This window comes from Catharus ustulatus, chromosome 1, assembly GCF_009819885.2.
Source record: "Catharus ustulatus isolate bCatUst1 chromosome 1, bCatUst1.pri.v2, whole genome shotgun sequence".
Taxonomy (NCBI): Eukaryota; Metazoa; Chordata; class Aves; order Passeriformes; family Turdidae; genus Catharus; species Catharus ustulatus.
The window spans coordinates 10490111-10511646 of record NC_046221.1 but is presented as its reverse complement, the minus strand read 5'-3'; the positions used below and the strand labels follow the sequence as shown (position 1 = coordinate 10511646).

General features: G+C 40.4%; 1 protein-coding gene across 1 annotated transcript in view; it reads left to right on the top strand.

Annotated features, from left to right (window-relative positions):
• The window catches only part of ADARB2 (adenosine deaminase RNA specific B2 (inactive)), a 303805-nt gene that overhangs the window by 224781 nt on the left and 57488 nt on the right, over positions 1–21536 (top strand). Inside the window, exon 4 of the mRNA XM_033063178.2 lies at positions 19397–19511. Within this exon, the coding sequence (XP_032919069.1) occupies positions 19397–19511 (115 nt within the window). The remainder of the gene's footprint in view (positions 1–19396; positions 19512–21536) is intronic.

The window sequence follows — 21536 nt, the reverse complement described above, 5'->3', positions numbered from 1 at the left end:
TTCTGTTTCAACACGGAAAGAGAGAAGTAGCTTAATTCTGATATCGTGGTGTTAACCATATGAAAAGTGGCTTTGTTGTAATTGATTTTGCTCAGTTTCACATGTACACCCACACCCATACATATGCTTGTAAATGCAGAGGGATACAACAGGCAAATTTGTGAGAAAAACTCAGCTTCTAAAATAAATCTTTTAAAACAATTTTTTTTTTTCATAAAATCTCAAACAGGAAAAATAGATGTTAGAGCTGTCTGGAAATAAAATTTTTGAATTTCAAATACCTTCCAGAAATATTTGTAAAATTATCAGAAATGTTCCTTGAGTCTAGTCAGAGAGTGATCGAAAGGAATTTTTTCATTGCTGCCACTTGAATTTTATCTGGCTGTATTTACATGAATGGATCACATTTAAAGAGGGAGACATACATTTGGTTTTTGAGATTGTTGAGTTTTGATTTTTTTGTCTTAGTTTTACAGATATTTATGTAGAAAGATTTTTTCTTGAAAATCATGAATATAAAATTCAGTATATTTACACATTCTGAATGAAGCCCATGGAAGTAAGTGCTATGCTACAAAGTAAAGTTCATATACAGTGAAAATCGCTAGCATTAATTACTCCTGAATGTTTGTGAGTACCCAAAATCCTGACATAAAAGCTGTAATTTCTATGCAAAGTAGATAGGATGATTGAGTTATAATTAAAATGGTAATTATACCCTTAATGCTCTGTATTTGACTTTTCAAAAAAAATGTTATGCTCCAAGAAAAGCTATTTAAAGATCAGAGAAAAATGTTTGAAAAATGAATGTATTCAAGACAGTCTAGATCTTTTAAAATCCAGTTACTGATTTTTACATGCTTTCATGTATAGTCTGAAACATTTTCTTCATTTATTTTGGTCGATGGAAATAATAAAAAATCATTGGAACGTGAAAAGTTTAAATGAACGCAATATTCTCCAAGTTGATATTTAAGATGATAAATATTTGAAATGTTGGAGAGCAGGCAGCAGTATTCACTTGCTGACTAAAATCCTGGCCTTCATCCTCTTAACTGGGCCATGCCAAGGAGAGAGCTGGTGGGAATTTGGCAGCCCTGTAGTTCCCTCCTAGCCGGTTTGAGGCGTGCCACCCTGCACATTGACAGGACAAAAACATTCCCTTCAATCCCTCGTGGACTCTTTAGAATTAAAGCAAGAGCGCCTAAAGCTATACACGAAATGTCAGGGGTGGCAGGCTGGTGGAACCATGTCAATATTTGATGATGTATGGCTTGCTGGGAGGCACTGGAAACGCTGTCCTGGCAGAGGTGACCCTCGGCTGCTCTGCACTCACCCAGCCCTGGTGCATGCCCAGTGTAAGAAGGGGTGGGAGAACAATGCCCACGGGGTGGGATGTGCCTACAGATCCAAGAGGATCCATGCAGTAGAGCAGGGCCATTTCCCAGCCACTGCCAAACTCCTGTTATTTGTACATGTGCACCCATCTGCCTGTGCAGTGCTATGTCCATACTGGGACTCTGAGCATCTTGATCCACTCTGGAGCTGGTACAACAGCCTCTCTGTTCCTCAATAAGCACTCCTTGGGGCAAAGTAGAAGGAGGGTCTTAGGAAGCTAAAAATGAAAGTAAAATTGGCAAAGTTGTGCAGTCTTAGATACCTTTATTTTGGCAGCACATCTCATAAAAAAAGTCTGTCCATCTATCTAACCCACAGGCACATCACTTAACTTGGACTTCAGGACTTTTCATTCTTATTAATTTTCAAATATGGTTAAAAATTCTTCCTTGTGTCCCACAAAAAGCACAATAGGGAGGATTTAGGACAAAATATTCCAATTTTTGTAAACCAAAAAGAGCCAAGTCTATTTTTCTGCTCACCAATTGGTGGTAGTGAGGAACTGTGAAGAGGCTCTGCAATTGGGTTAAAGCTGAAAAGTCACTGAAGGAAATTAACTTAATTCCTGTTACATGCTGTCTCCCCTCATCCAGGACCTGTTCCAAAGCCAGGGCTGGCTAACAGGCAGACGTCCTCTGAGGACCAGTGATACCCATGATATTAATCTTTTAGAAATGTCTCGTGACTGATAACAGGGATGATCACATTCTCCAGTGTGTGCTCTATCATCCTTGGCTCCATGTGTGGCAGGTTCTGTCTCTGTCCAACACCAGGTTGTACCACCCAGGTCCAGCATCATAGTATTCCCCTTCTGATTTTCTTATGCCATGTACCTGTAATGCTCAAGATCCTCCTCTACTGCAAGCAGACTAGAAATGGTAGCAGGAGAAAAAAGAAATTTTAAAATTCATTTGGAAGGTAAGAGGGGGAGGAGCTTGTGTGTGATAACAAGACAAACTTTGTAAAGAGCATCAGTGTTATTCAGAAGCAGCAGTAAAAAGCTGCAGAGGAAAAAGAATGGTAAGCAGGCAAGTGGTGGATGAGGAAGAAGGAAAAAATCCATAAGGAAAGATAGGGTTATTGGCTGTTTTTCAACAGACATTTGTGAAATATTTTCTTCTTGAGTACTGGAGTCTGTTTCAATACCCACCCCTTGTTTCATATGGTGGTTTATAGTCTCTCTGCAATCCATAATTGAGAGCTGCTGTTTGCAATCCCCTACAGTAAGTTCTGAGTCACTGATTTTTAGTCATTGAAATTTTTAGAAATAGTATTAGTTAGCAAAAGGCATGGTACAGGTATTTATTAATGCTAGTTGGCCTGAAAAAATGTATTGGTAGGCATCATTGACAGCCACCAGCAATTCCAAATTTCTACAGCTGTAAACTGAAATTAAATGCACAAGAAAAAAAAATTAAAAGCTTTGCATAAAAATAGCTGAACTTATAAAATAGCAGAAGCGTTCCATTTTTAAAGACACAGGAAGTCTAACCCAAAGCAAAGGTAAAAGTCTCAATAGATTTTTTTCAAAGTTTGGCTCAGATTCTGAATTCTTTCCTTAGTAACATGACTGTACTCTAGCAGAAAGGCTTTGAGGGAGGGGGAAAGAAAAAGCTTTCTGAAGTTATTGGTGATGGTGAATTTAGAAGTTGATTTTATAAGTGCTTTCTCCACTAAAATTAAAACACGTTGGATGACAGTCTCAGCCATGTACAACTGGGCTTGCCACATGAAAATGAAGGTAGCTCCCCCTATTCTTACTAATTGGACATCAGCAGCTGTGGTTCCTTTGCCAAATGTGGCACAAACATGTGCCAGTCATTAATAAGTGTTTATGTCTTCTTCATGGAGTGATAGTCCATGCCTTTTGAGCTCGGTTTTACATGTGAGGCTTCTAAACTAAAATTCTCAGTGTAGATTGTGTAGTGTTTCTTGGCTTTACTAATCTCTTAAGAGATTGTTAGAAAATTTTGTGCTATGAATGTTCCTGGATCCTCAACTTTCCAGGGGAAAAAAAAACCAAGATCAGCAGCTAAGAAGGCTCCTCCTCTATTCTGCATTAAGTAGAATCATAGAAACATAGAATGGTTTGGGTTGGAGGAGACCTTAAAGTTCATCCAGCTCCAATCCCCTTGTCATAAGCAGGGATGCCACCTACAATACAGGTCTCATCCACCCTGGCCTTGAACACTTCCATGTACACTTGTGAAGCTGCTACAAGCTGCAAAAACACTTACCAGGCACTAAACCAGAACAAGAATCAGCCCGCAGTCTCCATAAGGCCAAGAAAGCCATTTTCTGCTTAAAACAAGTAGTGCTTAATGGCACTGGTGTTGCTGGCTGTGATGGAGCCCTGTGCCCAAATACTGCTGCAGAGGGGTCGTCTCTGACCAGTGATGTCTGATCAAAGACTTCTGTATTTGTGGTAGGACAGGTGTGTAACTCCCTGGAGAGCTGATGGATGATGATTTTCTATCAGCCGGTACACAAAATCAGTGGCTGCTGCTGGAGCTAAATGGTGAGAAATGGTTGTCCCTTCTCCTGTAAGGTGTGACAGCCCATAAAGTCCTCTGCCTTCCTTGTAGGGCAACCTAGAAGGCAAAATTAGCACCATAGCCCATTTATTTTAAACCCAGGAGGACAAAGATAGAAGGATATGTTTGGGATGTCTTCTCCCATTGGTGTTGGGTGCTTTGTATTACTGGTTTTACAGCTGAATTTTCACCTGCAGAGGAAATAAGGTCTTTGATGACCTGTCCCATGTTGCTGACATGCAAACACTGTAATTGCAATGCTTTGCTTTGCCCCAGATATTTACTGAGGCCATGAGAGGTGATCCTTGGGGAACTGCAGGCAGGTAAATGCAGGTAGAGAAACTGAGGCACAGGAATGCCATAGCTGCTTCAACAAAATGACTGCAGCTTCTCTCCAGGTCTGTCATGCTTATATCAAAGAGCATTAGATGCTTAACATCCTTGGCATCTTATAGCATAAAAGGACAACCTTGCATTTCATTTGTGCCTGCAGTGAGAATGAGCTCTTCAAAGACCTCCAACCATCTCCCTCTGCAAGCCTGATACATAATAACACAAGGGAAGCTCATGTTTTGTCCTTTTCTGTGGTATGGCAATATGTTTTGCAATGACAATAATTTCCCTCAAGTCTCCCAGTTGTCCCATGAGAGATTTGCCATCATCCTCGCCCTGAAAAACTTCTCTGTACCTCTTTGATGAGAGCTTGTTCTGTAGTTTTTTCAGTTCTAGCTGGACAAGAATATATTAAGGACAAAAAGTAAATAGTAAAGTCTGAGATGTGGAATTTTGGTAAGAGAAAAATGGTAACACTGCTACATCTCTGTTGGAAGCTGGTGTTAGTCTGCCAACAGTTAAACCTTATATGTGCTAAAGAAACCACAAAATACATGATACATAGCATAGATTTTAGCAAAACATTTGCTGAGATGTGATGGAAATGTCATCTATAAAAAGCCTTCTTAAACACCTTAATATATATAAAATGGCAATCTACAATTTGGCATGACATATGCATATATATATATAGATACATATATATATACTCATATATATAAAGTATGTGACAAAATACAGCTGCACCACATCATTTTAGCCAGCAAGGGTAAGCCTTTCTTATTCTGTTTGTTTTTCAGGTCAGAGGGTCTGTGATAATTTCATTAGCTGCTGAAACATATTTTTATGTGTTCCAAGGACAATGTTAAGTGCACAGGACTCCTGTTACTGGCAATGAAAATTAATATCTAGGACCTTGCAATAGGATCTGAACATTTCACTACAAAAGCATGGCAATGTGATGAATGTGGAGCTAAATGCTGTGTAGGTGAGGGGATTTTATTCCATTTCCAAGTGTAAGGAAATCACTTTATTCTGATCTCTTACTACTGGTACCTTTCAGCATTACTGCAGCACTCAAACTGAAGGGTTAGACAAACAATTTCATCTGCTGCTCAGCCAATAGATCAGGGCTCTTCATACAGTCAGTGGGAGAAATAATCTCATGTGGGAAGAGATTACCAAAATATGGCCATCACTCAGGGGTCTTGCATGACTGTGTGAACTGACCACTGGAAATGAGGGTAGCTCATGAATGTACACCCAGAAAAACAACTCCAAACATTCAAGAAAAGGTGAAGAATGCTCAGTTTTCTAAATCCACCTCTCCTAACAAGCTAGTCCCAGTGTAGCCTTCTCCCTAGTTATCATTGCACTGCTTTTCCATCAGGGCACTCTGCCCCTCCAGACTGAAGCTTGTTACCCTTGACAGAGACGTGTTACAGTTCACCATGCTGTTTGTATTGCTAATCAAGGAGACAAACATTTGAGACATAAATTGCACCCTTCCACAGCACAATCTGAACTGAGCCATCTCTTGACTGCCTGTGGCAACAGAGGGGAGTGGTACCCTAGGATGCAGCTGAAACAGACTAATATTCAGATTAAGTTTTAATAACATGCTGGATTAAAAGAATAAGGAAGAAGAAATATAAGGGAGAAGGAATCTAAGAAACAAGTCATAAAGGAAGTCTGTGTTAGCCGTGGGGGACAGAGAGACTGAGATACAATTGTGTTGCCCAGCCATGTATTACCCAACCATTTGTCAAGATAGATATCTTGGGGCACAGTGTGGGAGTGGTGAGAAACCATCAAACAGAAGAAAGTGGCTCTGTGAAGCTCAGAGAGAGCTTGAAGTCATATGTTTTTGGTGAAAGGATATTTTGGTACTGGCAGTAGACCCATAGAATCACGTTTCCCAGCTCAGTGACCTTGCAGTGCACCATCAGCATTGCATTAAAGAAAATGTGCTTACATATTATTATTACTGCATTACTTCACAATTAACTAAATCTTAAAATGCAGATCACCCACCATTTCCCTGCCAAGAGACACAACTTTTCTCTCTGTCTCTCACAGTCTTTTTATTCTTTTTAATCACTTTCATTTCTAAACATACACAGAAATTATTGCATGAATCAGACCAGTGGTGCTCGAGCTTGCAAAGAAACCTAGGGGTTTTTGATGTTTTGTCAGGTGTAATCAAAATGAGAGCAAGTCTGATGCTTTAAATTCCTGTCTGAGGTTTCCTTCCATTCACCTTGCAAAGCACAGTAGTTAGACTTGCAGCATATAACTTATAACTCTGCAGTGAGAAAGGAGCAAATGACTGGCCAGGTCAGTGTGTTGTGTGCAGTATTCATACACACATACCTGCACGCTTTCATACCCACACTGCTCTGAAAAGAGAGAAAAAAAACAAAACCACAAACCACTGCTAGAGGAGACTGTGCCAACCTGCTACTCACCTGTGGAAATGAACTACCCAGATTAATTACCTGACAAAGGCTGGACTGCAGCTGTCAGCTCAGAGCAAGAATAGTGTGTCAACGAGAAACAAAACTGGAGACATGCTGGAAGAGCTTTTTGTACAGGTTTCTTCTTTTTCTCTTTTTTTCTTTTTCTTTTTTACTTCTGAGAATTTCCCCACTATTGCTATCACTTACTGTTTGCCTTGCAGCCATACCAAGGTGCACTGGAACACGCCTGTGTTGGGATAAACTCTGCACAGGCATGGAACAAGATTGCTGCCAACCACAAAGCCACAGAATTCTAACAGAATCAGGAATAGCAGTGAAATGGCTGCATGTTAACCATATCACACAGGTGGTGGTTAAAATTACAATAGCTGCATGAGCTAGAGGTTGGAGCTTTTGATTCTTCCTGATTCCCTGGCAGGACTCAGAAGTGGTACCAAGAATGGGCAGTTTTTCTCCTGGTGCAGACACCTTCTGTGCCCGTGCTGCTGAGTGCAGGACCCAGCTGCTCTCAGGGCTCACAGTGGCCACACAGCCAGTGTGGCTGTGGCTTTTCTGCTTGTCCTCCCACATACATCTAAAGCTAGGTGCTCTGCAGAGTGGAGGCGTGGGCAGGGCAGAGCTGGGCCATAAACTGATGTAAAATAGTACTTTAACCCTCACCTATATCACAGAAGTCAGATGCATGACTTCTTGAGCATTCTCATTTTACAGACCAGAAACTGAGGCAGGGTCTGATGGCACGCCTGGCATCATCAGGCTGCAAGGGATCCAGGCACAGGGGCAGAACCTCACCCCACACCCCTGAGCCTTCACCCACCCCATTCCTTGTCTGCCATTCACACTCATAAATGCTTCTTTGTGCTAATTTGACCACAGGAAAAACAGCATTATGAGGTGTTGCAGTTTGAAGCCTATACACAGACTCAGGAAGGGTCCTGATCCTGTAGATGAAATATTTGCAATGCAGGCAAGGGTGACCAGGCCAGCAGTGAGAGTGTAAATCAATGCTCACCCCGGATCTGCCTGAACCACAACCTCATCCCTTACACCTCCAGTTGTTTGCAAAGCCTTTCTGCACCCAGAGGGAACTTTCAGTCAGATGTGTGTAGAAATTCTCAGATTAATTTGATTTTTGGGAGGAGGCAGGTGGATTTAAGTGAGAGGTTTTTTTGTTTGTGTTTATTTCTCCCCTCAGAGCTGCCTTTCATTGCACATTTACTAGTTCTGGAAGACAACACCCTGCTGACACTTAGAGAAGCATCAGTGAATAAAGTCTGTTGTACAGACTGCAAAGCCATCTGGACTTTCTGCTGAAAAGGTTGGACATGGTTTTAGGCAAGATTTTATCACATCTGAGAAAAAAAAACCTTCTGTACTCAGTCTCTTCCAAGGTTGATGTCAGGGTGTTTTTTTTCCTTTTGTCAGTTGCAAAGCAAAAAAAATGACAAACAGTTGGAAGGCAGTAAGGATGGAGATATAAATCTCTAGAGGAAGCTTTGTCAAAGGTAGTGGAGTATAAACAAAAAATAAATTAGCTTTGGTGTTATCAGAAACTGGACAGCCTTCGATTTGTATAATAGTTTGTCTGGGTTTCCAGACCACCTATGCAATGCCTCTGTGAGGCAAAGCATAGATTCACTTGACAGAAGAAGTGAAGAAAATGGTTAAACAACAATCATAGAAGGAGAAAGGAAGAAGAAAGACGGGAAGACAAAGGTACAATGGCAGACAGCCTTGAAATCCTTCACTTTTTTGCTTGTATTATTTCCAGAAGTTCCAAGCAGAACTTGCTTGTTTTACCTTGCTGTCCATATTAATCAGGTCTTGAGTCCAAGAATTTTGTGTATCCCTTGTGTTCTACAGCCCTCTTGCTCAGGTTTTGGCAGGACATTTTCATAGACTGAAAAGGGTAACACAGGGCTTGTGTGCCAGCTCCTCCTTGGCTGAGGATCTCTGTGAGCAGAGCAGGAGAGAGAAACATGCTGAAAGTAATTTATTGGAGTGCCCTTTAGGTTATGTGCAGCTTAACAAGTGAGCTAACAACCAGTGATTACCTTAGAAACACAGATTGGTGAGACAGTTTTATGTATTCTGAGAGCTAGGTATGAAGCTGGGTATTTCTCTTTTCTCACTGAAATTGCTGTCTGAATCTCAGGAGATTTTTTTCTTACCCCACGGCTGTAAAAAGGAGCCCAGATGTGCAATGCCAGACCCCTTAGAAATACTTTGAAGTATCCTTCCTCAAATACAGTGTGTTGGTAAAAGAAATGTATTCATATTTGTATTAACATTTTTTTTTTTCTGTAAAGGAGAAACTGTCCATTTATTGACTTTGACACTGATTTACCTGAGCAAAATATTGGAGCAGATTATCTCTCAATTTAATGATCAGTTTATGGGAATAAATGTACGTATTTACATATCTTACATAAATTTTATAGGGTTTGGTCAATTTGTAGGTAAATTGCCTTGATATTTTTCTGTAAGTACATAAATAAATAGAAATAATAATTTTCAATTTACTTACTGGTTTTACCAATTTATTCCTTTTTTTTCTTCACAAAAAGCTCTTATTTTACTGTCCACCGAGAACAAATCACTTAAAACAACTTTCCTATGATGAAGAATTTTTCTAAAATTTTTAATTAGTCATAAGAAATCTGAGCTCTAACTGAAAACTGTGACATTGTACTCAACTGCAGGCAGATGTTTTACACCTCTCTCACAGGCATGGTCACAAGGAAGGTCATCCTGTGGAGGACAGCCCACACAGTGCCTCATGCTTCTGGTCCTGAGTTCGTGCTTAAAGGCAAGTCTGCTGAGGCCACATGTTTTGCCCAGGAGTATTTGTCACAAGGATTTAAAATTACATCCTCAGGTTTTAGGTGTGAACACTTGGTTAGGAGTTTCTTGAGTGGAGATGGAGGGGAAGATGATGGGACAGTGAAGTTTGGGATTTAGAACATGGGCTAAAAGTAAGATTGATTTTTTTTTAGCTTCACATGCATGGTCTTGGCAGGTATTAAAAACAAAAACCTCTTTATTTCAGTAGTGTTGTGTTAATACTTGTGTTTATCCAGTAAGGGACAGCAGATCAGGGAAGGGCTGTTTTAACTCTGGCCCCAGGCACACACCAGTCCTAAATGGCTCTGAGGGTGCCTGAGTAGCAATTGGGATTCATGGATTCATGAAATCATGGTTCTGCCTCTCCTAGCACAAAGCCACCGTGGATGATGAGAGTTATCCCTGCTGATTACACATTTGAGAAGAAGCCCAGAGAAGGGTGAGGTAACATGAAATGAAGTTTCCCTCACCACCCCTCTCCAAGGGAGAGTTTATTAGCAAGGTTACAGCCAAATTTTGAGGATCATTACAGCAAATGACAGCAAGATCTTTCCCAAGAAGGAAAAAATCCAATGTCTGTATGGTAATGGTCACACAAACTATTACAGGCCTTGCTCTGCAGTGATTCAGAAAGTTGAGTTGTGCTGTGCCTTGCTGGGATCAGCAGTTCAGAATAGATTAAATTTGTTTTGGACACAGGCTGCTCCCTGCTTTATCTAACAAAGCACATGTGTGACAGGAAAGGCGCTTAATAGCACAGACCATTAATGAGAACCATAAACACACAGGCAGAGATTTTCAAAATGATGCTCAAGGGATTTGAGCAAGCACTGTTCTCTCCCTGCTTTCAGCACTTACCCAGGAGCTTCTAGCTGGTGAGGCTTTGGGAAAAGAGTGGACCTCAAACAGCCAATAGAATGTGACAAGGGTTTTGCCACCATCAGTTTCCAAAGGAAATTCATTGTAATGCACCTAGGCAAGATAAAGCAAGAAAACTGAAAACTGAAAAGACATTTCTCAGATAAAGGATCGATTTTACTAAAGAGAGGCAACTCATAATATGAATTTAAAATCTAGCATTTTACAGAGTTAGCCATTCCTAGACACTGGTGGCTGTATAGAGCTTTTATCTAGTTAAAGAAAACCCATTGGTGCTAATTTAATATCTGCAGTGTACAACAGCTTGACACCTGAGGCTTGTCCTAAAGCAGGCACAAGGCTGCAAAACTAACACTACATTTTTTGAATTATTCAGCACTTGCCGCCAACTGTATGTGTGCCTCTCTAGGAAGAAGGCTTTTGGATTAATGATCAGTAAAAGAAAAGAAAAAAGGCAAACAAATAACCATTCATTTCTGGTGTTTGTTAGCAGGTGCAGTATTGACTTCAGGAATGATTCTGCAAAATTGGTGTGGACATTCTTCATTACCAGAGCTGTATGCAGAAGGAGCAAAGCTGGCAACCTAGCAAGGCCTCCTTTAGGGAACAACTGTTCATGTCAGTGGAAAAGCTTGTTTCCTCTAAATTCATTGAAATACTGCCTATTGGTAGCATCTCTTTAGAGCAAGAAGAATGCAGACAGCAATTAATCAACCTCCAGTAGAGGGGCCTGTACATTAGCATCCTAACATTAACACACCAATATAAATTTAAAGATCCTAATTAAACCTATATGCAAAATGTTTTTCTACCAAATAAAAAACCTTACTTTTTGAAGGAGCTGAGGCATTTGGATTTGACAGTGTTTCCTTTTTCAATAGTATGCTTATTTTATGTGTTCTATTTTCTTTCAGTCACTCCAGGGGTTTCTGAAACAAATAAAAAGATACATTATATTGTTTGATTGATTCCCTGTAGTCAAGGGGTATATTGAGAAAACAGACCAATTTTTTTCACTGAGCTCGTGGAATAAATTTCACTTTGATCTTTATACTTCCTACTGTGGCTACACATTTCTTCTGAGATATTTAACACTGATTAATCTCATTTACAGAATCCCATAGTGATACTCAGGGACAAATTCAGAAACTTTTTCATTATAGAAGAACTTGCATCATAGCTTTTGGTTTCTAAATTTGTCCCTTCCCATTGCCCCCAAATGCCCCCAAAGAAACTTGGGGTGTGTTTCCCCATTTCGAACTTGATATTTGTGTATAAAAATTCAATATTTTAAGAAAAAAAATCTGTGAACTTCTGAACAGTACCTCTTTGCTAGTTATGACTAAAAATTTCACTGAAAATATTTAAAACAAATTTTATCAGGAGACTCTTGTGGTCCCCAGTAAAAGAGTTTCAGATGCAGTAGAGGTAATTCAGCTGGCATTTAGCCACTCAAGAAACATAATAAGTGAGAAACCTACCATAGCCATTAAGCATTGCTGGAGCACATGCTGGGTGTATGAACAATTCATTAAAATTTGATTACATATTTTTTAGCAGACCTCCCATTCATTAAAAATGTGAAACCTAAAGAGGTCATTGGGAAACCTGATGCCAAGTTTTACCAAAGATGGACCTTAACCAATAATCCTCCCATTCCACCTTTTTCTCATCTTAAGTCTTCCATGCATGCTGTATCCTCCCAAATACAACACAGGCAGTGCTATTGTTTTCATAAAGCCTTAACTTTACTGTGAGGCACAAAAGAAAAATGGTGAGAGAAGGAATTCTATTTTTTTAATCCCATTCTCGGATCTTTTGGGTCATTTAATCATTCTTCTGTCTGCCACACAGGGACTATGCTTGAAGTCTGCTTCACACAGCAGCCAGCACAGTGCTGATATTTAGTAAATGATCACTAATGACAGAAGCAACAGCGTGGAGGCAAATATGTTTTGTGGGGCTTGGGAAATTAGCAGAGCAATCAGCCTCCAGCCAGGGTGAGGGAGGAGAGGGAAGTAGACAGCAAATAATCGCTCTGAGCCCAGGAGCTGATCACACAGGCTGGACAAGCTGGCCAAGCCAGCCGAGGTCAGCTAAGCCACTGAGGAGCCTTCATAAATGCACAGCAAATTCGGGCCATTTGATGATCACAGAAATAAGGAATTCATTGAGGTAGCTCAGCATCATATGTAGCTAAAACATTTGTAATAGGACTGTGAACAGATGGGGGAGGGTGGTGAAAGTGATTCTTTTGACTGAATCAATAGGACCAGTTGATCTTCCTCATCAATCTTGATAAGAAAACTGTGAGGATAGTTAGTGTCAGAAGTGCTTTATTGGAGTTTTCATTAAAAGCTCCATGTGGAAATGTGTACCCAGCTGCTGCCACATGCAGCCTGTGCAGCAAATGCCCCATCCCCCTCTAAGAACCACAACTGGGAAGACCTCTCTGAATCAGGATGTACACAGGATATATCAGCACATTCAGCTGAAATGAAACATACAGCCAGACAAAATAAAACCACGGCCATCTAAGATAAAACAAAGCCCATATACACTGACCCTGAGGGCTAAGCCAGAACCAGACATAATGATCAATACTGTAGGAGTTATGATCAGAGAAAAATAATTACTGCACATCTCAAGGAAAGAACCACAATGAATTCCCTGACAGGGCCTTGTTCTTTGAGTAATAATCTGCAAATGCCTGCACATGCTGAAAGAAGGCTGAGTTATGATAGGCTGTGGACTGCAGCCTCCAGTCTGGCTGCAGAAGTCCTTGTGTGACTCTGCTTGGAGAGTCCATCACTGACAGTGTCATTTGCCTCACAGTTTCCCTGAAAGGTGGGTAAAAGTTGTCCCCTTTTACCTAGAGATAAAGGGGGCTCATGGCAAAGCAAGTGGTTTGTACTGAGGCCACCAGGAGGGAGGGCAAAGGATGAGCCCAGCCTTGTCTGTGACCAGCTTCCTTCCTTCCTTCCTTCCTTCCTTCCTTCCTTCCTTCCTTCCTTCCTTCCTTCCTTCCTTCCTTCCTTCCTTCCTTCCTTCCTTCCTTCCTTCCTTCCTTCCTTCCTTCCTTCCTTCCTTCCTTCCTTCCTTCCTTCCTTCCTTCCTTCCTTCCTTCCTTCCTTCCTTCCTTCCTTCCTTCCTTCCTTCCTTCCTTCCTTCCTTCCTTCCTCCCTTCCTCCCTTCCTTCCTCCCTTCCTTCCCCCCTTCTGTCCACAGGCCATCCTGCCCCTCCACTCCTCTAGGTCCTTGGTCAGTTCTCTCCATTGTGCTGGGGGAGCCTCTGGCACTAAATTGATTTCAGAAGACTGATGATGGAGGGCAGCCCACGACCCTTGGCTATTTCTCTGCTCAAGGCTGCACCTTGAAGATGATGTAGTACCTGAGAAGAGCCTGACTAATTCATTGACTTGATTCATTGACAATGAATCTCCAACTAACTACAGCAAACTTATTTACAAGCCTGGGAAAAAAAATGTGTTGTGTAACAATTTGCTGTACAGCCTGACCAGGAGCAGCTCATCAGGATTGATCTCTGTGCTGTGTTTTCCTCCCCTCCCATTTAGATAGTGAGAGATCCCTGCAGGAAAAACATACAAACTCCCATTGTCAATTGGTGTGTGTTTCCCTCTTGGACAGTGAAAAGAACTAGGTGAGCATCTCCTTTTATCTGTGAAGAGAGTTGTGAACTTAATTCAACCTGATCCCCATTCATCGTGTTCAACATTTAGCCCCCAAATGTCAGTGAGATTCTGGAAATAAAGTACTTGGGAGACAGCAAAAACAGAGCCCTTAGTGATATCTGTGTAGTAGAATATTTCTTCCCATCCATATGCAAATCTAACCTTTTTGATATTTCAACCCTATAAACCCTAAGACAGGATTTCAATAGAAAATGTTTACTAAAGGCTTTCTCCTTTATAATCTATTGATTTTAATATCCTTACTATTCCTGTTGAATGTCAGTTTTACCCTGAAGACTCTCACTGCAAACTTGAACACATTTAATTATTTATACCATTTGAAATATTAGTGCTGAGAAATCCCTAAAAGTTTTTGGTTCTGTAATGGTGTGATCTAAAGTTTGATTTTCGTTTGTGAATAACACAAGTAATTTGATATAGTAATCAAGGACAGATGAATACTTCAGACAACACAGTGCAGTTTTAATAGTAATGACATCTATTTTTCATCTTTCCAGAGTCCTTGTATATGTTAAAATACAGCTCATTAAGTACTGTAGGATCTCTCAGTGAACAATTTGGCATTATGTTTTCTTTCTTCTGCCAGCTGCCTGATCAAGAAACTTGTTTTCATCAGAGGCAGAGGGCATTTAGGCAATTTTCAAGGTTTGAGTGCAACCTAGGGCAGATTTGTCCCTGGATGGGGGTCCAAGCAATCTTCTTTGTCTTACTTATATCACTCACTGTATTCACAAGACTGACATTTGTCTCTGAGACAATTATTTTTTGCACAGAAGAATATATGTGAGGACCTATGAAAAGATTTTGATAGCAGGCAAATCAAAGCAGGGGATTTTTTTAAAAAATCAGCACTTTGCAGGTCAGTTCTTCACCTGAGTTTTTTACTCCCAACATTCAACCAAAGCCAGAGTGATGGAGCTCACCCTGCCTGGCCAGGGTTTGGGTACACTTGAGCTCCCATTCCTGGCCATTTGAGCTTTGTCTGGAACATCTGAGAGTCAGGAACACTTCCACTGACTTCAGTGGTGATTTGTACCAGATCCCAGTGTCCCAAGGGGAAGGAATCCCTAGACATAAGTCCACCTACATTCAGCACTTAAGAAACATTTGAGCATTTATACTCCCATGTATATTGAAAAAAAAATTAAATTTCTGACTGTCCATATCTTTTTTATTTCTTTGCCCATGTCCCCCTGCCCCAAGCTGCAACTTCTTTGTCATTACATGATCAGAGCAATTGCATGCATCTCTATTAATTACACTGAATTTCTCTTTCACAAGTTAAGTTTCTACTCTTATTTTTCCCTCATCTTTGGATATTTTCCCTTTTTCTTCTACCAACCTGATAGCTGTTCAGAAGCTGCCAAGATGTATTTGGCTCTTGTATTTACTCCAGATGGAGACTTTTATTTTCACTCATATCTGGCAGTAGGAACTGTGGTATCACCAAACACAAGTTTTCTCTGAGATTGTTTTGATAGAAGAAAGAACCGTTCCTTTTGCATATGGTTTATAAGTTACTTCTGATGGCAGATAACATAGTCTAGCCTGAATCCCAAAAGTTCAGCGAGACTCACAATAGCCATAAATAGTTGGATTTTTCTGTTTTATATCTCCTCAGGAATAACCATCTGGATATGTATCTTTTAGCAGTCTATTGTTTAAAAGTAAAGCTGGAAAATATCTGGAATGAAATCTGTGGTTCTAAACTGAGCAGGAATAAATGTAGCCACTCATCTCCACCATATCTCTCCTGTGTGCATTAGATATGTCTGTAACCAGTTAAGTTTTCCTAAGAAGCATTGAGAACCAGTCTAAAGGCTCTAAACAGGCAGAAATGCTGTCACTTATTTCATTTCACAGAACTAAGTCAAGCCAAATAGCTGTTCTGGGTGTGCTGGAGGGAAGGCAGGGTGCTGCACAGATGGGTATAAGTGAGGAACCCAGTGCCACACCCAGCTCTGCCACCGGCTCAATTTACAGGGCTAGAGTATTCAAAGCTCTGAAATTAGTGCTGCACTGCAAGCAACAATCTTCACCAATCTCTTACAGGGCTGAGCCATGCACCTCTTCCTTATTTTTCTCCATCTGATAAAATAAACTGCACCTTTTCCTCTTTTCCATTTTACTTTGGATTACCCATTTGGAAATTTAGGGTGATATGATATCCTGGAAATGACCTCTCAGATTAGACACTCTTCCTGGTTGTTTTTCCAGCATCCTACATGTATTCATCTTTGTTACTGCTTTACTTCCATTAGTTTCACTGGCATCCTTTTAGGCAATGGAATCAAGACAAAAAAGTTCGCCTGACTTATTTTTGCTAAGAGGCTTCATAGTTAATGGATTTGCTGTTCTTTAATGTCCCAGGTCATTCCTTGAGATCAGCAAATGCTGAATTTGTTATCGCCCTTAAATGTTATCGGAAGTCATGTCGTTATTTCGCCTTTAGTGAGTCTCTTTGCTCTCTGGCTTTGGAACCTACTGCCAAATGAAGTAAAGAAAGCTCTGACTGTGGGGAATTTCTAAATCCAAAGTTAAAAGTTATTTGTTCTGTTTAGCATTTTTAAAATTATTCTTTTAGGAATTGTATGTGCCTCTGAGCTAATTAACTCTTAATGAGCGCAAAATGCCCTGGGATGCAGATTTGGAGGGTACACTAGAAATGCAGACATGGATTGGACTGCAGTACTGCAGCAGATGAAATTTATGATTTGATTCTTTTTTTAAATGATGGTGCAGATATTTTTATTGAGATACTCTTCCCCCCCCACCCGTCTTTCTAGTCTAAATAAAGCTGATCAGATTTTCAGTCCACCATATGGGGCCCAGTTATATCAGTTCTGCAAATACACTTTAGTTTTCCATTATGGATGAAGTCACTCTTCAGCAGGGAAAACAAGTTGAGAAACAAACTTTCATATTATGAAAGACAGGCAGCGTTCCAGCACTGAGCACTTAACCAGAGCATCAGGAAATCAGAACACCTGGCTGTGCCCAGCTCAGTGCTATTCCCCTGGACCAGTCCCTCACCCTTTTAGTGCCTTCACTCATTCATCTGTAAAGCGACTATAATTGCATTTATATCACAAGGGTGCCTTGATGCTTGACAAATGAGAATTGACCCAAAATTCATCCTTCAGAAGCACTGTATGAGCAGTACCTCGCTCACATGGTGATTGTGGACAATTAGATTGGAAGAGGTATAAATGCAGTGAAAGTGAAATTCCATTTAGGAACTGTCAAACTGTTCTTGATAATTTTTCTTAGTTTTCGTCTAATTCTAGTGTGGAATTTTGCATGCATCTCCCTGAAAGGCTTTATATGCCTCTTTTCTTCTTCTGCAACAAGACAGCATATTTTATTCTGTGTTATATTAAACTGTATTTTGGGCAAATCGTTTGTTCCCAAAACAATACCTTGGAAAGCTAGGTTTAGAGAAACAAAGAAAAATTATTTTGTCAAAGAAATTCTCTCCTCTATGTATTTGAGCAAATTTCAATCACTTACAAAGACTGTACACAGAAAAAAATATTCCTGGTTTTATGGAAAGGGGTTTGCCTAAGTGTTGTTATGTTTTATTTAATTAGATTTTTTCATACTTGCCATAATAATGTTTTAGAATTGAGCTGAATTTACACAACAAACTGTAGAAACATATGGTGTACAGCCTGCAGAGGCACTTAATGGCAGTATCATTACTGATATTTGTGAGTTAGAACCTGCTTTCCTCTGAAAAATAGCTGTATGTTCTCCCAGTTTAAAACACTGTTTTACACCAGCCTTTTTTCATCACCATTAACAGTTTGGGAAGGAAAACAATGAATAAGATCTTCTTAAATACATTTCCTTATTTCCACGTGCCCAGGGATATATCAGGGTGAGGAAAGTTGTGTAACAGGCTCTCTTCCATGTGTGCCATGGACACACTTAATGAAACCAAGTGAATTAAAGGGGCCCCCCAGGTAGCATATCCCAACACCAGAAAAAAAAATGGAATTGTTGTTTGGTTGAGCCACTTTTCCTAACAAAGGCACAATCACTTGGGGCTAACCAGATTTCAGGGTGCCAGGAGGTCTCTGTCAGCACCCCAGAGGAAGCTCCAGCTCCCAGGAACTGCTTCCAGAAGGATTTGTAGTTACAGCTTGGTTCCTTACAAGAAATCATATGTCTGAAAGAAAAAATCCTTTGGATGTTACTTTTTCATGTTCAGATTTGCAAAGCACTTTCAGAACAACTCATGCTCACAGTGTTCCTCTGACTTATCTCTAATGTATGCTTGAGAGGCTCAGTGCAAAACAAAGTGCACAGATTAAGTAAATTAAAAGATACCAAACATTGTAGCAGGGAATCATTCCAAGTTCATGCTCATCCATGCAGAGTCTACAGAATTCACTTTTCAGACCTCTTTAACCTGCTCTGGTTTAGTAACCAACTTCCCAAGACTCTCCCTGGCGATTGGACTCATTCAAACCTGAAGGTTCAGACCACACACTCTCCAGTGCCCTGTCCATGGGAAAATCTGACCTTTCAAAAAAGATTCCATGCTGATGAGAGGACATAGCAGACCCATCCCTCCCAGACTACTGCACAGCCATGAGCTGCAAGCAGCATCTTTGGTAGGATGTGCAAGCAGAGATTCCCCAGTTGTCCCTGTGCCTGTCAAGGTAGAGGCAGGACAGATCATGGTGCTCCTCTGACAGATTCCTGAGCTGATCACTTTGCCTTAGTAGCTGTGAGTCATTAAAAACTCACTCTGAATGCAGAAATAGTGGTTTTTATCAATAAACCAGGCCTCATCTCTCAATCTTCAGTGGGCTGATAGAAATTTTCAGTGGGCTCACAGAAATGAGTGGCTTTGTAGGACACAGGTTCCACCTCTTTAGCTTACTATAATAAAATGCTGTAAGTTCCTCTGAACTGGTGTTGGACCAATGTCTTAAGAGACTGGAAAAAGGTTCAGCCTCTGAATCTTCTCTCTTTATCCCCAGTCCTAGTCAATATGGGTCTCAGCTTTCATGCAGTTAATTTTGCCATTTCTGAGGATGATGTAGGAAGTCAAAGGAGTCGATACTCGTTTTATCTTTGCTCAGATAAGTGATGTTTAATTTGAAACTGGACCTCTCAGCAGCTGACATCAGGTGACTAATCTGCAGAAATGCCCAGGTTCCTCGATCAAAGGAGTGAAAAAATTCTTTTTGAATGTTTCTTTCAGGACTTTGCTGACTCCGTATACCAAATGGTTGCACAGAAGTTCCAGGAACTGACAGACAATTTCACTTCCATGCATGCACGCCACAAAACCCTTGCAGGCATTGTGATGACCAAAGGTAAGATATCCTCCCATTTATTTTCCTCTGGCATTTTTCATGACTAAGTAATACATTATTTACCTGGTTCACAATGCTGAAGGATGACTTTACTCCCACATAGAAAAATGAATGGTAATGCAGTGAAAAGAAGCATTAAATATTTACACCTCAAGTAAGTTCACACAAAAAATACTGGCAACAGAGTTGAAGATTTATTTGTAAATATGTCATTACATTTCTTTGTTTACAGGAAAAAATTCAGCCTTTTCTGATTTTTCATTTTCTTACAGATGGGGGAAAGAGTTAGTTATCAATTAAAGTAATTGTTTATTACTTTCTTAGGTCTGAAAACACCATGTTGTACAAGGCTACCATAAACTTTGTTTTAGACTGGCAACAGAAACAAATGTGCTTTCCAGTCAAAAGAATCAAACCCAGAGTATGTGTCATTTTAGTTCTGCTCTTCTCTAGCCATGGGAAATATATGAAATTACCAGCAGGGCCAAAATTTGGTATTCATTCCTGTTAAGACTTAAGTGATTGACACATACATGGGGAAATCCTTAGTGCTTTGATGAAACAGTTGCATAGATGGTCTTTTTTGCAAGCACCCCTCAGCTGAGGCACCTCAGTATTTATGAGGATGTCAGCAGTGGAGATGCTTCCATAAATTTCCTTCTCACTCTGACATGTGGAGCAGTGGGTCCAGTGCAGAAACGAGGGGATAAGCTCAGAGGGAAAGGCATAGATAATTCATCCAGGCTTGTCTCACTCCTTCCTTTCAACAGTTACATTAGCTACATTCAGTAGGGACAGTTTGAATATTGCAAGATAGCAGGATGGAGACAGGATTTTCTGATGGATCTTTTCCAACCACAGAGCCTAAATGCAGATAAGATTTCTGTGCTGAGCATCTCCTTTCTGATGTGAAAAGAGTAAGTAATCATATTCAGTATGAAGGAAAATAAAAAGGAAGTGTGATTGACTTTGGGATGTGAAAGATGCACACTAGACCCAGCACACCAGCTGCCTTGTCCTTGTCAGATTTCGTGAGTGTGGCTCTCATCAAATTTAAACAAAGTGCTGTAGTTTATTTAGACGAGCTCTTTCCAAGCAGAACCACAAGGAAGAGTGTTTCAATTCACTTTTTATAAGAAACTAAGCTACAGGAGCCAAGAACTGTTGCTTTAACCACATTTAGGGGGAGAGCACAGGGGAGGTTATACTTACTCAGTCTAAGAGTTGAAAGAAATGTCTGTAGGAATTTCATCCCATTCTACTTTGCCAAGGAACTACTCCAACATTCTTTAGCCCAGGTCTAGACTGGCTTTCTAAAGCATGATTGAGCCACTGCAGCCTTATTTCTATATGTCCAAAGAAGCAGATGAAGCCTCACAATATATGAGAAGAACAGCCACTGGAAGGAGTCATCATTCCCAAAGTCATGGCTGCTGAGTGCATGCAGTGCTAGGGGAAGAAAAGGGCACTTCCAGACTTTCTTAGCCTTTCTGGGCAGGTGGGGCTGTCTGTGTCTCTTCTTTAGGGAAGGCTGAAACTGTCCTTATGCTGTTTGTTTCTTTTGGTGAGTCTCATGCCCTTAGTGGAATTTTACAAATTTGTGTTTCGTATTTCATCTTAGTCAGCATGAAGACAAAGTATAATTTTACTTATGTTCACAAACTCTTTTCTTCAAGGCTTCTTTTTCAATTCTGAATTCCCTCTCGTGAACTTGTTCAATCTGTCACCCATCCAATTTGTCAATATCTCACTGGTTTTGTGGAACCCAGAAAAGAAACTTGCAGATATAAGGTGATTCACAGAAGATGCAAAGCTAGAAACAGCTTATCTTAGTATATTCTCCAGGAAGATTGCGTTCTTTCCAGCACAAGAATCTCAGCCAACCAAGGCAAGATGAATCATCTGCCATTTGTGTTATTATTTTCTGTACTAAAGTTGTAGATTTGTGGTCTCTTCTTCACCATCATTCCCAGAAGCAGCAAGGACCTCCACATATGCTTTTCAAAGGTGGCACAGGCAGAGTTT